This window comes from Rhinopithecus roxellana, chromosome 8, assembly GCF_007565055.1.
Source record: "Rhinopithecus roxellana isolate Shanxi Qingling chromosome 8, ASM756505v1, whole genome shotgun sequence".
Taxonomy (NCBI): Eukaryota; Metazoa; Chordata; class Mammalia; order Primates; family Cercopithecidae; genus Rhinopithecus; species Rhinopithecus roxellana.
In genome coordinates this window covers 101,725,936-101,740,250 of record NC_044556.1, presented here as the reverse complement: position 1 = coordinate 101,740,250, position 14,315 = coordinate 101,725,936, and the positions used below count along the sequence as shown (strand labels likewise).

Sequence of the window (14,315 nt, the reverse complement as noted above, 5' to 3'; positions counted from 1 at the left end):
AAACATGACTATAGTAATAGCCAAAATAATCCAGAGATATATTTTTTAAGTTTAAGAAAAAATCTGTCTGCCTTCATATTCTCATACAGCTTTCATTTAGATCTTTCTAAAATACTCTAAGTTAAATGATTAGTGTATCTCCTTCCACAACTACCACAAAATCATATACAAACACAACTATGAAGATTTCTTTTTTCATTACAAAAATAAGATTTGTAATACCTATAATATTACAACAATAGATTACATTAAAATCTATCATAAGATTTGCAATACCTATATTACAATTTACAACTCCAACTGTTGAGTAAAACAATATTTTACTGAACAATATTTTCAGGGATATTTTTCCAGATCAATATATTGTTATACATATCTCCAGATCAATATACATTATGTATATAACATTTTCAACATATATTGTTATGCATATAACATGTTATGGATATAACATATAAAACATATAATACATATGCCATATGTTATATAGATGTTATAGATGTTATAGATGAATGTTATGTATGTTATATACATAACAATATATATTGATCTGGAGATATATATAACAATATATTGATATATTGATCTGGAAAGATAGCCATGAAAAATACATCCAATAAAATATTGTTTTACTCAATGATATTTACAAGGATATCTTTCCAGATCAATATATTTTGACAGCTAATACCACTTAATATTACAGATATAGAATAATTTTTATTGCAAATTTGTGACTTTTCCATTTTTTGTCACGACAAAGAATGATGAAATTAACTTGCACATATATTTTTACCTACAAGTTTCACTTTATTTCTGTAAGACTGTACTCTCCCACCCCCAACCCCAGCTTAAAAATACATAGATCAACGAATGAAAGGCTATATAAGAATATCTTTGAAGTATGTTATTATACTTTTTTCCCTTTTTGCATTTCCATTTCCACATGAATAACCTGCTTTGCCATGGGTATTCTTTTACCTCCAGGAGAATTAGGATAACTAGAGAAAGAATCAAATGAGAAAGATGTCCTGATGCTCTCCCTCCCCTCGCACCCCGCTACCAACAGGCCCTGGTGTGTGATGTTCCCCTCCCTGTGTCCATGTGTTCTCACTGTTCAACTCCCACTTATGAGTGAGAACATGCAGTGTTTTCTTTTCTGTTATTGTGTTAGTTCGCTGAGGATGATGGCTTCCAGCTTCATCCGTGTCCCTGCAAAGGACATGATCTCATTTCTTTTTGTGGCTGCATAGTATTCCATGGTGTATATGTACTACATTTTCTTTATCCAGCCTATCATTGATGGGCATTTGGGTTTATTCCATGTCTTTGCTATTGTGAATAGTGCTGCAATAAACATGTGCACGTATATCTTTACAATAGACTGATTTATATTCCTTTGGGTATATACCCAGTAATGGGATTGCTAGGTCGAATTGTATTTCTGGTTCTAGATCCTTGAGGAATCGCCACACTGTCATCCACAATGGTTGAATTAATTTATATTCCCATCAACAATGTAAAAGCCTTCCTGTTGCTCCACAGGCTCACCAGCATCTGTCGTTTCTTGACTTTTTAATAATCACCATTCTGACTGGTATGAGATGGTATCTCATTGTGGTTTTGATTTGCATTTCTCTAACGATCAGTGATGTCGAGCTTTTTTTCATGTTTCTTGGCCACATAAATATCTTCTGTTGAGAGTGTCTGTTCATATCCTTTGCCCACTTTTTATTGTTTTATGAATACTATCTTGTTTTATGAATACTACCTTGTTATGTAAATTTAACAACTGTTACAACTTCAGTGACTTGCACTCTTCAGTACCATGAAATATCCTTTTTTGTCTCCTGCAATGCTTTACTTTGCCTGAATTCTACCTCGTCTGATATTAAGATCAGATGACTTTTTTTTTTTTATGGCAGAGTCTCACTCTGTTGCCCAGGCTGGAGTGCAGTGGCGCAATTTAGGCTCACTGCAACCTCCACCTCCCAGGGTCAGGCAATTCTCCCGCTTCAGCCTCCCAAGCAGCTGGGATTACAGGTGCATGTCAGCACGCCTAGCTAACTTTTGTATTTTTAGTAGAGACGGGGTTCACCATGTTGACCAGGCTGATCTTGAACTCCTGACCTCCAGTGATCCACCTGCCTTGGTCTCCCAAAGTGTTGGGATTACAGGGATGAGCCACCGCACCCGGCCTGTTTGTATTTTCTTGGTATTCCACCAGCCATCTTTTTATTTCCAACCTTTCCAAATAAAATTGTTTTAGATTTGCCTCGTAATGTCAGTATAATTTATACTGCATCCCCCAACATGAAATTATTTAATTTTAAATTGTGATACAGTCCATTTATATAAATTGATAAGCAAATAGAGTGGGCCATATTTTAGTTTTCACTGTGTCGCATTTTAGGTTTTCTGTTTTCGTACTTTTTTTTTAGAGCCATTCACTCTGTGGTCTAATTTTCCTCATTGTCTGTATGTCTGTGACAGTGTTTATGCATCTGACTCTTTAGTAACCCTTTATTTCTTTTTATTAGGCTGGATTATGCATGATGAAAAAGGTAGCATGTTCCTCTTTCTCTTACTAACTTTTCTCTCTTCCATCATCTTGTTTTAGTAAATGTTATTATATTTGAGTGTTTCCTTTTTGGCTGTTAAATATTTATGCTTCCATTACTTGAGTTTTCAATCTTAAGAAGATCTTTGACTTCTGTTTCATAGAAGGCAATTGGAGCACCTACTGTACATTTCACTCTTCCTCTTTTTCCTCCAATTTTTGTTAGATGTATTCTGCCTGTTTATTTTATTTTTTTACTTTTAGTTTTTCTATAGAGTCTTGGTCTCACTGTGTTGCCCAGGCTGGAATGCAGTGGGCATGATCATAGCTCACTGCAGCCACGAACTCCTGGGCTCAAGAGATCTTCCCACCACAGGCTCCCAGCTTTTAAAAACACTCAAGTTTGGCAAATCATTCCAATGTCTTCCATTGTGATGTACCAGTTCATGTTTTTCTACCTCTTTGAGATTTTATTTGGGTAAGTTATATTTTGCAAGGAGGGTACCAATTTCTCCTAGTTTTTCTAATTTATTGTCAAAAAGCTGAGTGTCATTTTAATAGGTACCACCTTCTTTTTTTTTTTTTTTTTTTGAGATGGAGTCTCGCTCTGTCGCCCAGGCTGGAGTGCAGTGGCCGGATCTCGGCTCACTGCAAGCTCCGCCTCCCGGGTTTACGCCATTCTCCTGCCTCAGCCTCCCGAGTAGCTGGGACTACAGGCGCCCGCCACCTCGCCCGGCTAGGTTTTTGTATTTTTTAGTAGAGACGGGTTTTCACCGTGTTAGCCAGGATGGTCTCGATCTCCTGACCTCGTGATCCGCCCGCCTCGGCCTCCCAAAGTGCTGGGATTACAGGCTTGAGCCACCGCGCCCGGTCTAGATACCACCTTCTTTACTTGAAAAGGGTTTCTACCATCAAATAATTGGTTCTTCTTTAGTGGGCTGAATTTTTTTCTTTCTGGACAGAGGTGCTATCAGTAGATAAACTAGCAAATTCCCACCCCTCTGCTAGCTAGATTTAAGAAAGAAGCCCATGTCCCCCCCCCCCCCCCCCCCATAATGGGATTAACTGTGCTTTCCAGTTACAGAGACAAGGAGCAATTCTGGCCTACCATGAGGTCCACTGAGCACCCCACTGTAGCAACCCTCTAAGAGCCCACAGAGCAAATATATAGGTACAGATGCTTTGTAAGGATAATGAGGTTTTACCAGCTGTGCCTCTCTATTCTCACAATGGAGAATAAAGACCTACCCTGACTGTCTTTCCTGGAGCTCTCCAGTTAACTCATAGATTGAGAGGCATCTTCTACCATCTGGTGTGTTGCAGAACAGGAGTTGAAAGAGAAAGGCATTGGGAATGTTCATTCAGGATACTGTCTTTTCAGAATTACTTCTGGTCTCCCCACAACTTATTTTGGTGTGAGTTTTATTTATAATAATATATATGCATGAATATATGTCTATATTATGTAACTATAGAAACAACCTAAATGTACCATAAAGAGTAATGATTACATAAAGAGTAATGATTGCATAAATCATAGTGTATACATACATACTGGGATAGTATGCAGCTGTCAAAAATATAAAATATAAAAATACCTACTATACATCCTCATGAAAGCAGAACACAAAACTACAGTCATATTTTGTAATGTACAGTTGATTCTTGAAGGACATGAATTTGGACTGTGCAGGTCCACTTATACATGCATTTTCCTTCATCTCTGATATCTCTGAGACAACAAGACCAGCCCCTCTTCTTCTTCCTCCTCCTCCTCAGCCTACTCAACATGGTAACAAAGACCAATTTTGTTGAAGGTCCACTTCCACCTAAGGCATAGAAAATATATTTTATCTTCCTTATGGCTTTTTTTTTTTTTTTTTTTTTTTTTGAGACAGAGTCTCACTCTATCACCCAGAGTGGAGTACAGTGGCATGATCTCAGCTAATTGCATCCTCTGCCTCACAAGTTCAAGCGATTTTTCTGCTTCAGCCTCCCGAGTAGCTGGGACTACAGGCACATGCCACCACGCCTGGCTGATTTTTGCATTTTTAGTAGAGACGACGTTTCACCATGTTGGTCAGATTCACCTGCCTCAGCCTCACAAAGTGCTGGGATTACAGGCGTGAGCCACCGCGCCCAGCCTTCCTTATAGTTTTCTTAATAATATTTTATTTCTTTTCTTTATTGTAAGAATACAGTTTGTAATATATACAACACTAAAAATATGTGTTAATCAACTATGTTATCAGTAAGGTTTCCAGTCAACAATAGGCTATTGGTAGTTAAGTTTTTGGAGGGTCAAAATGTAGATTTCAATTGCATGGGGGAGGGGTCTTGGTGATCCCTAATCCCCACGTTGCAAGGTTGTGTGCATTTATATAGTAAAAGAAAACGATTAGGAAGGAAATTCATCTAAATGTTGATATTCTGCATAATTAGGTAGTTCTTACTCCTACTTTTTTTTTGTATTTTCTAAACTTTCTAAGACAAACATGTACTGCTTTCAAAATCAGAAGAAATGAAATATGATTAAAGCACTAAAAAACTTTTAAGTAGCTGCAAATAACTACTTTTAATTTTGTTTGTTACAATTATCACTCTAAATGATAAATGTTTTCTTATATGTTAGATATTATTTATATGAAATACATTATTAAGAGTATAGTGAAATAGTTTATTTTCATAATTAGGAAAATTAATGTTCTCTATTTTCTGCACTCACTGGAGCAATCCAGGCCATAGACCTCATGTAGAAATAAAGTAGTCAGTGGCCGCTGGTGACAACTGCAAATATAAGCTCTGTGGGACACCTTCAAAGTTCAATAAATATTTGTGTTTATGCTGCCAATCCTATGCTGTGGCAGGACACCATAATAAGATTAATAAAATGGAATTTATTAAGCATACAGAAAATTGGGCTTTTAGGGTAAATGTTTTACCTACATAGGAAATAATCATTTGTTAAGGCTTGTAAAATATTTAGAAGATTTTGCCTAACATATAGATCTCTAGAGAGAGGCAAAGTAAAAATTTAAAGCTAATCCAATATTGAAAAAGCATTGTAGTGCATGTATTATAGTTCTACTAAGCCAAATCATGACCTTGTTTTGAATATATTATACATGTTACTTAACATCTTTTCCTGATCTAGTAACACTGCTATCAAAAATCTAACTTGAATTGAGCCAGCATACAAACTATGGGGAAGGGTGATTGAATCCTAAGCATTTCCTAGTAGTGAAAGAACAAAATAATATGTTTTTTTTTTTTAATGAGCCCTGAATAACACTGTGAAGTTGCCTATACCAAGGAGTATGTACTAATCGCAGAAATACAAAGTCAAATCTTTATCTATTTAAAGGAACAAAGTTTTGCCTTTCTAAGATGAAAGCTAGTTAGTAGCTTAATATTGTTCCAATCATCTTTCCCAAGTTTCACAACCTTCATTAAATTATGAACAGAAATATGCAATTGATATGGTTTGACTCTGTGTCCCCACCCAAATCTCATCTCAATTTGTAATCCTCACATGTTGAGGGAAAGAGGTGATTGGGTCATGGGGGGAGTTTCCCCCATGCTGTTCTCCTGAGAGTGAGTAAGTTCTCACGAGATCTTATGTTTTTTTAAGTGTTTGATGCTTTCCCCTTCACACTCACTCTCTTGCTCTCTCGCCTGCCACCATGTAAGATTTGCCTGCTTCCCCTTCTGTCATGATTGTAAGTTTCCTGAGGCCTTCCCAGCCACGCAGAAGTGTAAGTCAATTAAACTCCTTTTCATTATAGATCACCCAGTCTCAGGTATTTCTTTATAGCAGTGTGAAAATGGACTAATAGAGCAATTATCATAAAAATGATTCAGTAGGGATAAGGATAAAGGTCTGCATATAAGAATGGATGTATAAATGTATCTTTGAGACACAGATTCCAGTGTGCTTTATCCTCATACTGTAACCCAAAAACATCACAATATCTGTGGTCACTGTATACTGTCAATGCTTAAGAAAACAGGAAGAAGCTGGATGGATGTGTTTTAAGAACCATAAACCACATGAAACACCTTTCCTTTGATGATGTATAATAGGTATTTTTGTATTTTTGACAGCTTCATACTATTCCAACATGTATGTATACAGTATGATTTATGCAATCATTACCCTTTACGTAATCATTACCCGTTAGTGTACATTTAGGTTGTTTCTATAGGCAGGTTTTAATGGTTAAGAAAATCGGTTTTACTGGAGAGGAATGGATGGAAGAGAAACTGGGAATTTAGAAATACACATATGACATACTTACATCATTTCTTTTCTCATTTCTTTTCTCATTTCTAACAGCAAAGGAAACATGACAGGGTAACATGTATAGGAAACCCAAAGTATTTTCTGTCTCACCTTGGAAGACCGGAAGGTAAATGCTGTTGATTTTACATCAGCTTTCTCTTTGTCCATGAGTAGAAGGTTTTTGTCTTCCATGAGACTCAAGTATTTTCCTGTTGTGACATGGCGTAGTCGGAATGGCTGGCCCCATCTTATGTGGCTTCCACTCCACCTAATGAAAACAGTTAGGACTTGATCCAACAGCACCCACAATCACAGAAGGAGCAGCTATTGAAACCTGTCAGGCAGTGAACAGTCATATATATTGTCTTACTTAATGTTCTCAAAAAACTTAGGATGTTAGTGATATTAATTTCATTTCACAAATAACAAAAAGGCTCTTCAGAATGATTAAGTAATATACAAAGTCATAAACCTTATAGTAAGAAGAAGTTTAATTTAACTCAAGGTGTTCTGACTTTAAATACCATACTATCCACACAGCACCCTATTCTATGCAGAGATAACTAAGAACTTGTGCTCCAAGTCAACCTCTAATATAGTTAGTCAAGCTCTAGTGCAGATAATGCAGGAAGTATAACTTCAAATAATATTTCAGCATTTACTAGTTAAAAACTGTTGTATTTGCACAGACTTGAAAAATAGTAGTATTGTGGTCAATGTCTAAGTGTGATTAAATATAGTTAGACTATATTTACTTGACAAAATAAATGTACTCTTACACTTTACGTTTCAATATTGTGGAATAATTACATTATTAGAGTCCGATGAACAAAAAAGATAAGCCAAGAAAATGAAAATTCTAAAAAAGTCAGAAAAAAATGTAATAAACAGAAAATATAGAATGTTTCAGTAAAAAGATAAGTGATGATCACTAAAAATTTGCTTTAAAGGATACCGAATGTTCTTAATGCACAGAAATGATAAATGTTTGAGATGATGGATATGCTAATTACTCTGATCTGATCAGTATACATTACCTGTATTAAAACATCACTTTGTACCCCATAAGTACGTACAATTATCATTTGTTTAATAAAATGACTTTCAGGTAGGATAAACTAGAAAAATCAAAACACAAGCTGTTCTTGCTTTGCACATTACCTTGTGAACTGAAGGTTGTGCATTTAGGAGCTTTAACCATGCTAAGGTGCAGAGTGATGGCACATTTCCATTGTACATGACTTTCCCTTAACACCGTACCATGCAAAGTGAGGACAGCCCATATATATCATTGACAAGAGACAAGCTTAAGATCGAAGCATGCAAGAAAACTAAAAACAAGTGAGTAGAAAAGATTCAACAAGCAAATAAACATAAAAAGGAAATGGCAAATTACACATAAGATAATTTCCAGTTCAAGGTCAAAAAGCACAAACTGTATACAGCCAGATATTTTATGAAGAAAAAGTGTATACTCTAAAAATAATGCATGTTGTAAAGCTTCATATGTCAACAACAAGCAGAAAATGAAATGTAAGGATAACTTTTTAAAAGACAGTTTACAGTGGATGATTTTGTCAAAATACAATGAGTCAAAGAAAAAGTAAATATATGGAGAGTTTCAATATAATCTTATTACTTAATAAACTTGGGTTTATATAGACTCATTAAAAATGTTTGTGTTCTACAAATTGAGAATACTTGTTTCAAAGCTAGCAATCTTTTAGTAAATTATAAATCAATTTAATGTTGTTTTCCTAACCCAGATTTCTGACTTGAGATATTAGCATAGAAAATTAGCAGTAGAATGTTATAACAAGTTCATTTTCACATGAATTTGTTTATAAGGACAATAATTTGGAAAGTCCCCCAACTAAGTTAATAACCAGGTACTAATAAAACCAGATAACACAGTATTGTCTTAAAATGAAATTAAAGTTTGTTACCAATAATAGCATATTGAAGTATTTCTATTTTGGAAATAAACAAGCTTCTAAAAATCCTTCTCTTATAAAATTAAGTGTATTGGTTGCAAATACTATGAAAACCACTATTATGATTATTATTATTATTAAGACGGATTCTCGCTCTGTCACCCAAGCTGAAGTACAGTGGTGCGATCTTGGCTCACTGTAACCTCTGCCTCCGCCTGCCGAGTTTAAGCGATTCTGTAGTCTCGGCCTCCTTAGTAGCCAGGACGATAGGCGCATGCCACCATGCCCTATATTTTTGTATTTTCAGTAGAGATGGGGTTTCACCATGTTAGCCAGGATGGTCTTGTTCTCCTGACCTCATGATCGGCCCCCTTCAGCCTCCCAAAGTGATGGGATTACAGGCCTGAGCCACCCTGTGCCCAGCCAAAATTATTTTTAATATTTGTTTCCATTATTTGAAAAACAATGAAATATTTGGAAAATATTAATTTTGGAAATAATGAATAACTTCCAAATAATATTTCAACTTAATCATCAGAGAACACACCTTCATTTTCAAAATAGCTCAAAATTTTGATCAGCTATATAGTATTTACTAGTGCATCTGGAAGATGTTCTAGGCTCGGTTCTATTCAATAGAACTCATATGTACCAGTGCCCCTTTCAAGTCTCTAAGAGGATTCTGGTAGAAATGGAACGAATGTGGCCAGTTTTTGGCAAAACCACTGCAAAGTCTAAGCACAATAGCACATTTGCTTTCCCATCCAGCCACTCAAACTAGCCTGGTCTCACATGCCCAGACCTCCACCTCCTCCCAAATGAGAGGGCAAACCCAAAAGTATCAAGAAACAAGAAAATCATATGTAGGAAAAACTAAAATTGGCAATAGTAATGGAGTTTTATAAAGCCATTTCCTATGGTAACATCAAAAACTGTGCCCTATGTATTATTGATATTTACTCAAAATTACCTCAAAGCAAATTGGGGAATAGTGAGTACTTCTTTATGATGTGTCACCCTTTAATTTTGTTTATTTGTAACATAAAAAATAGAACCTGAACTATATGTAATTCATCGTTTTTATGTCAATGATTATTCCTATTACAGGAACTAATATAGATCTCACTTACAATAGCCCTATAATTTTGCCTTGGAGTACAATATAGGAGAGCATTTTCTATTCAATTTAACTCCCTACATCAAAACCATTTATTAAAAAGGCTATGATACTGAACAACTTCTGACAATCATTTTATTTGTGTATGCAGTATAAAATATATAATGAATAGACCACATCAACCACAACAAATATATAGTTTAGGATCTCACTGGAGAAAAGAGAAGACCGAGTATCCCAAATATTGAATATAAACATTAACATCAGGCAATATAATTGTATCATAAACAAAGTCAGGATCTTCACTATAAATTCCTAAATATAAAGCAAAAGTAGTAATTATGTGGCCATTGCATATAAGACACGTAAACTTCCTAGAATGAAAGGGATTTAATTTAAAAAAATAAAAGCCCCTAAACTGAATGTAGCTCCATTTACATATCTACAATAAAGCCAAAGTAGGTTAAAGAGTCAGTGTAATGTGAAAAACTTCTTCAAATAATTATATTCTATACATATGAATCCCCTGCTTTCCTAGTGCTAGACAGGAAGGTGAAATTTAATCAAGGGTCACAGAGAAGAGCAAAACATCTCTCTTTAAGCTGCTAAATGGTTGAAAAACTGTGTGCTCTGCCTTCTCTGTGGTGTTCCCCTCAGTGACATCTGGACTCCGAGAAGCAATTAGCATCCGCTTTCCCCTGTGACTGACCATAAGATCATGTCCTTTCTTTATATTGATCATCCATAATCAAAGTGAAAATAAACTCCAAACTTCTATTTTAAAATACAAACATAAGCAACAGTAGAGAGACAGGATCAAGCCTACTTAATGCAGAAGTTTGCAGAATAATTTAGATTTATGTAGTCACAGCTCATCAATAATATTGATAACAATAAAAACAAAGTCCTGTCAGGTTTTCAGAAGCTCTTGTGCTATTTTTTAACCAAAAATAAGATAGATTTAGGGTCTCTCTCTACAAAAAAGACAAATATTTCTTTAAGCTCTCAATCATGAAGTATAGGCATGTCTCTAAATTTTGAAAACACACCTTCAATCTGTTTTATAAGGGTGACACAACCTCTCTAAACTGCACTTACAGTGACAATTTAATTACATATATAATTAGTAATTATTTATACAATTAATTAGTATAAATGATTCTTTGATGTTTCATTTTTATAATACACAAAGTAAAAAATATGAGTAATACTTAAAATCCCTTTCCTTAAATAATCTGAATAATTACAAAACATATAAAAGCTATGAGTTTTCCTTTGTTTGCCTTAGAAGTCTGTATCTTCCTTTCTATCTCATTATGATATGCATTTCTAATAAAAATTTTCTTTTGAGTATTTACCAAAAGTTTTAATATTTAGGTAGATTTGATCAATTGTGCCTCTATATCAAAGAAATTTAATATTATCAATTAGTTATTAATGACAATATAGAATAACTTTTTAAAGTTATAGACTTACTAACATAAGAAATATAAGAAATTAATTTATATGAATATTTTTGTTGCACAGGAGTAGGATGTAGTAAAAAGGAAAAACTGAATAATATTTATTTTTATTGTTAAAGAGGAACATTTTCAATAAACAAAGGTACTAAACCACAGCATTACTTACAGTCAACTGGATACTTTGAAAAGGGTGATGTAACCATTTTATTTTAAAGTATCAGTATTTAAAACACACTGGAAGTTATATTCTTTTTTTTTTTTTTTTTTTTTTTGAGACGGAGTCTCGCTTAGTCGCCCAGGCTGGAGTGCAGTGGTGCAATCTCGGCTCACTGCAAGCTCTGCCTCCCGGGTCCACGCCATTCTCCTACCTCAGCCTCCCGAGTAGCTGGGACTACAGGCACCTGCCACCATGCCCAGCTAATGTTTTGTAGTTTTAGTAGAGACAGGGTTTCACCGCGTTAGCCAGGATGGTCTCGATCTCCTGACCTAGTGATCCACTGGCCTTGGCCTCCCAAAGTGCTGGGATTACAGGCGTGAAGTCACCGTGCCCTGCCCACTGGAAGTTATATTCTATGCATCTAAACTGATAAAGGATTTCTATGTCAACCTCACAATGTTCAAGAATGTACAGAAAATACATTTTGAAAATAATTTTTCAAAATTATTGTATGGGTCACATAAGCAAAAACAACTGAAGGCTACTAAACTACTCTCATCACCATTAGACAGGCAATAATCTCAAAATAAAATATCTATAAAGATAGTTAGAACAGGCTGAGAGTGGTGGCTCACACCTGTAATCCCAGCACTTTGGGAGGCTGAGGCAGGCGGATCATGAGGTCAGGAGATTGAGACCATCCTGGCTAACACAGTGAAACCCCGTCTCTACTAAAAATACAAAAAATTAGCCAGGCATGGTGGTGGGCACCTGTAATCCCAGCTACTCGGGAGGCTGAGGCAGGGGAATGGTGTGAAGTTGGGAGGCAGAGCGTGCAGTGAGCCAAGATTGCACCACTGCACTCCAGCCTGGCGACAGAGCAAGACTCCATCTCAAAAAAAAAAAAAAAAAAAGAGACAGTTATACTAGAGTAAGATAGCCCTCATTCCCAGCCATAGAGTGTCTTATCCTAAATCAATAATGTCTTTAAAGCCCAATACAAATCAATTACCATCCTAAATCAATAAAGTCTTTAAAACCCAATATACTAGGAAACAAATACAGTGAAAATTTACTGCTTTTAGGCAAAGGACTAAAGCTTCCAATTATTAAAAAAAAATAACGACATTTTAATTCTACTTAAAATAGTTCAAAATGACACCTTCATCATCATATTGTACTCATTTACAGGAACTAAAAGGAAATATTCAGACAAGTCATCAGAAAAATATACTTTACACATTTATATGTTTCATAAATATTAATATATAAAAACTCTCATTACTATAATGAATACACAGTGACTTTTATTGCAATGCAGATTTGTACTTAGCTATCAAGTGATTTTTAAGTAAATATAGTGACTTCCAGTAATGATTCTGTCCTACTGCTCATGTTCAAGTTTCCTGTTTTAAATGTACTTTTAGAAGGTTAAATCCACAGATCTGAGATGTGCGACAGGCTTGCAAAGAACTTGTCTTGTCTCCAAATCTTACATCACTCTGTCCTAGTAGCCATTTCTGCCAAGAGATGCATAGTCTGGGATGAGATGATGTTAAAAAATCGAATGAGGCTAAAGACGAAAGCAGACTGTACACAATTACTGCTTATTTCTCAGGTTTGACATCTGGTGAACTGAGGCTAAGAAAAGATAAAGGTAGGTGAACGGAAATAGACAAAAGAGAAATTCTCCACCACTTTTCCTCGGTGTTTCCTTTGTTCACTTGCTTGCTGTAGTTTTCAGCATGACCGGCTGACATAGAAGCACAACACTGAGCTATTTGGTACACTTGGTGCATTAGGCTGTGTTTAGAAGTTCTACTTACGCAACTCTTAGTGTCTCTAGTCTCCAAAGGGAACGTGCATGAACAGACACAGCGCCACCTTCATAATGAACAGTTCTGTTTCAACAAACAAACAAAAGCCCAAATGTGAGTTAAACATGTTTCATTCTTTGGATTCTAATTTTTTGAAGCTAATTAGAAGAGAAAAGCAAATAGCCTGTGAATAAACAGTTAAAGTTATACTTTTTTGGCAGGAGACAGTATAGCTGGAAATAAAAATAACTAAAATAACAGTAACAGTGATCAACCTAAGTTTTCCCTGAATAAACAATGACTTAAACATACTCTTGCCATTTTCTCCCTCTAATCTCATTCATTCTCTCTCTCTCTCTCTCTCTCTCTCTCTCTCTCTGTTTCTCCCCATCCCTCCCTCCCAGTGAACAGATTTCACCTTACTTATCTAACTTAGGTCCATGAAAGTACTCTGTGAAAAGTTTAGGTATAGTTTAATGTATCATTATTTGGACATATGTATATAAATATTTGCACTTCCAAATTCTGTTTTAGATTATTTAAAGCATTTTAAAGAAATGTAAGAACACTAATTCTTAATATTTTAACAATATTGTAATCTGCAATTTATATCAAAATATAAATATCCCAAAAGTTTCAAAAATGGAACTTCTTTGGATGCATATCACATGCACCCAAATTCTAAAACCGTCATAAAAATAATGTGTTAATATGTCATACATAATGCTAAGTAATTGCTATAATTATCCAAATTAATGACTGCACCAACGCCTTGAGATTGTTTTGGAAACCAAAGCCGATGCACATTCCCTCTTTCTTCCCTGAGTGTTAACTATCTTCCTCTCTATAGGGTCTGTCTTATGTAAACACATGAAAGTCTATCCTGCCTCACACATGGCAGTAATACCATGTCTACTCCTGTCAGTTTCCAGGGGGCTCCAATCTTGCTTCCAGACCCATTTCTCCACTGAAACAGATTTTGCTAAAC

The 14,315-nt window shown here is 35.3% G+C and overlaps 1 protein-coding gene across 4 annotated transcripts in view; it reads right to left on the bottom strand.

Annotated features, from left to right (window-relative positions):
* The window catches only part of RYR2 (ryanodine receptor 2), a 793,619-nt gene that overhangs the window by 402,158 nt on the left and 377,146 nt on the right, over positions 1-14,315 (bottom strand). For all 4 annotated transcript variants that reach the window (XM_030936088.1, XM_030936090.1, XM_030936089.1 and 1 more), the window contains exons 11-12: positions 13,337-13,411; positions 6,951-7,107 (exon numbers count right to left, since the gene is read on the bottom strand). In XM_030936088.1, coding sequence (XP_030791948.1) covers positions 6,951-7,107; positions 13,337-13,411 — 232 coding nt within the window. The remainder of the gene's footprint in view (positions 1-6,950; positions 7,108-13,336; positions 13,412-14,315) is intronic.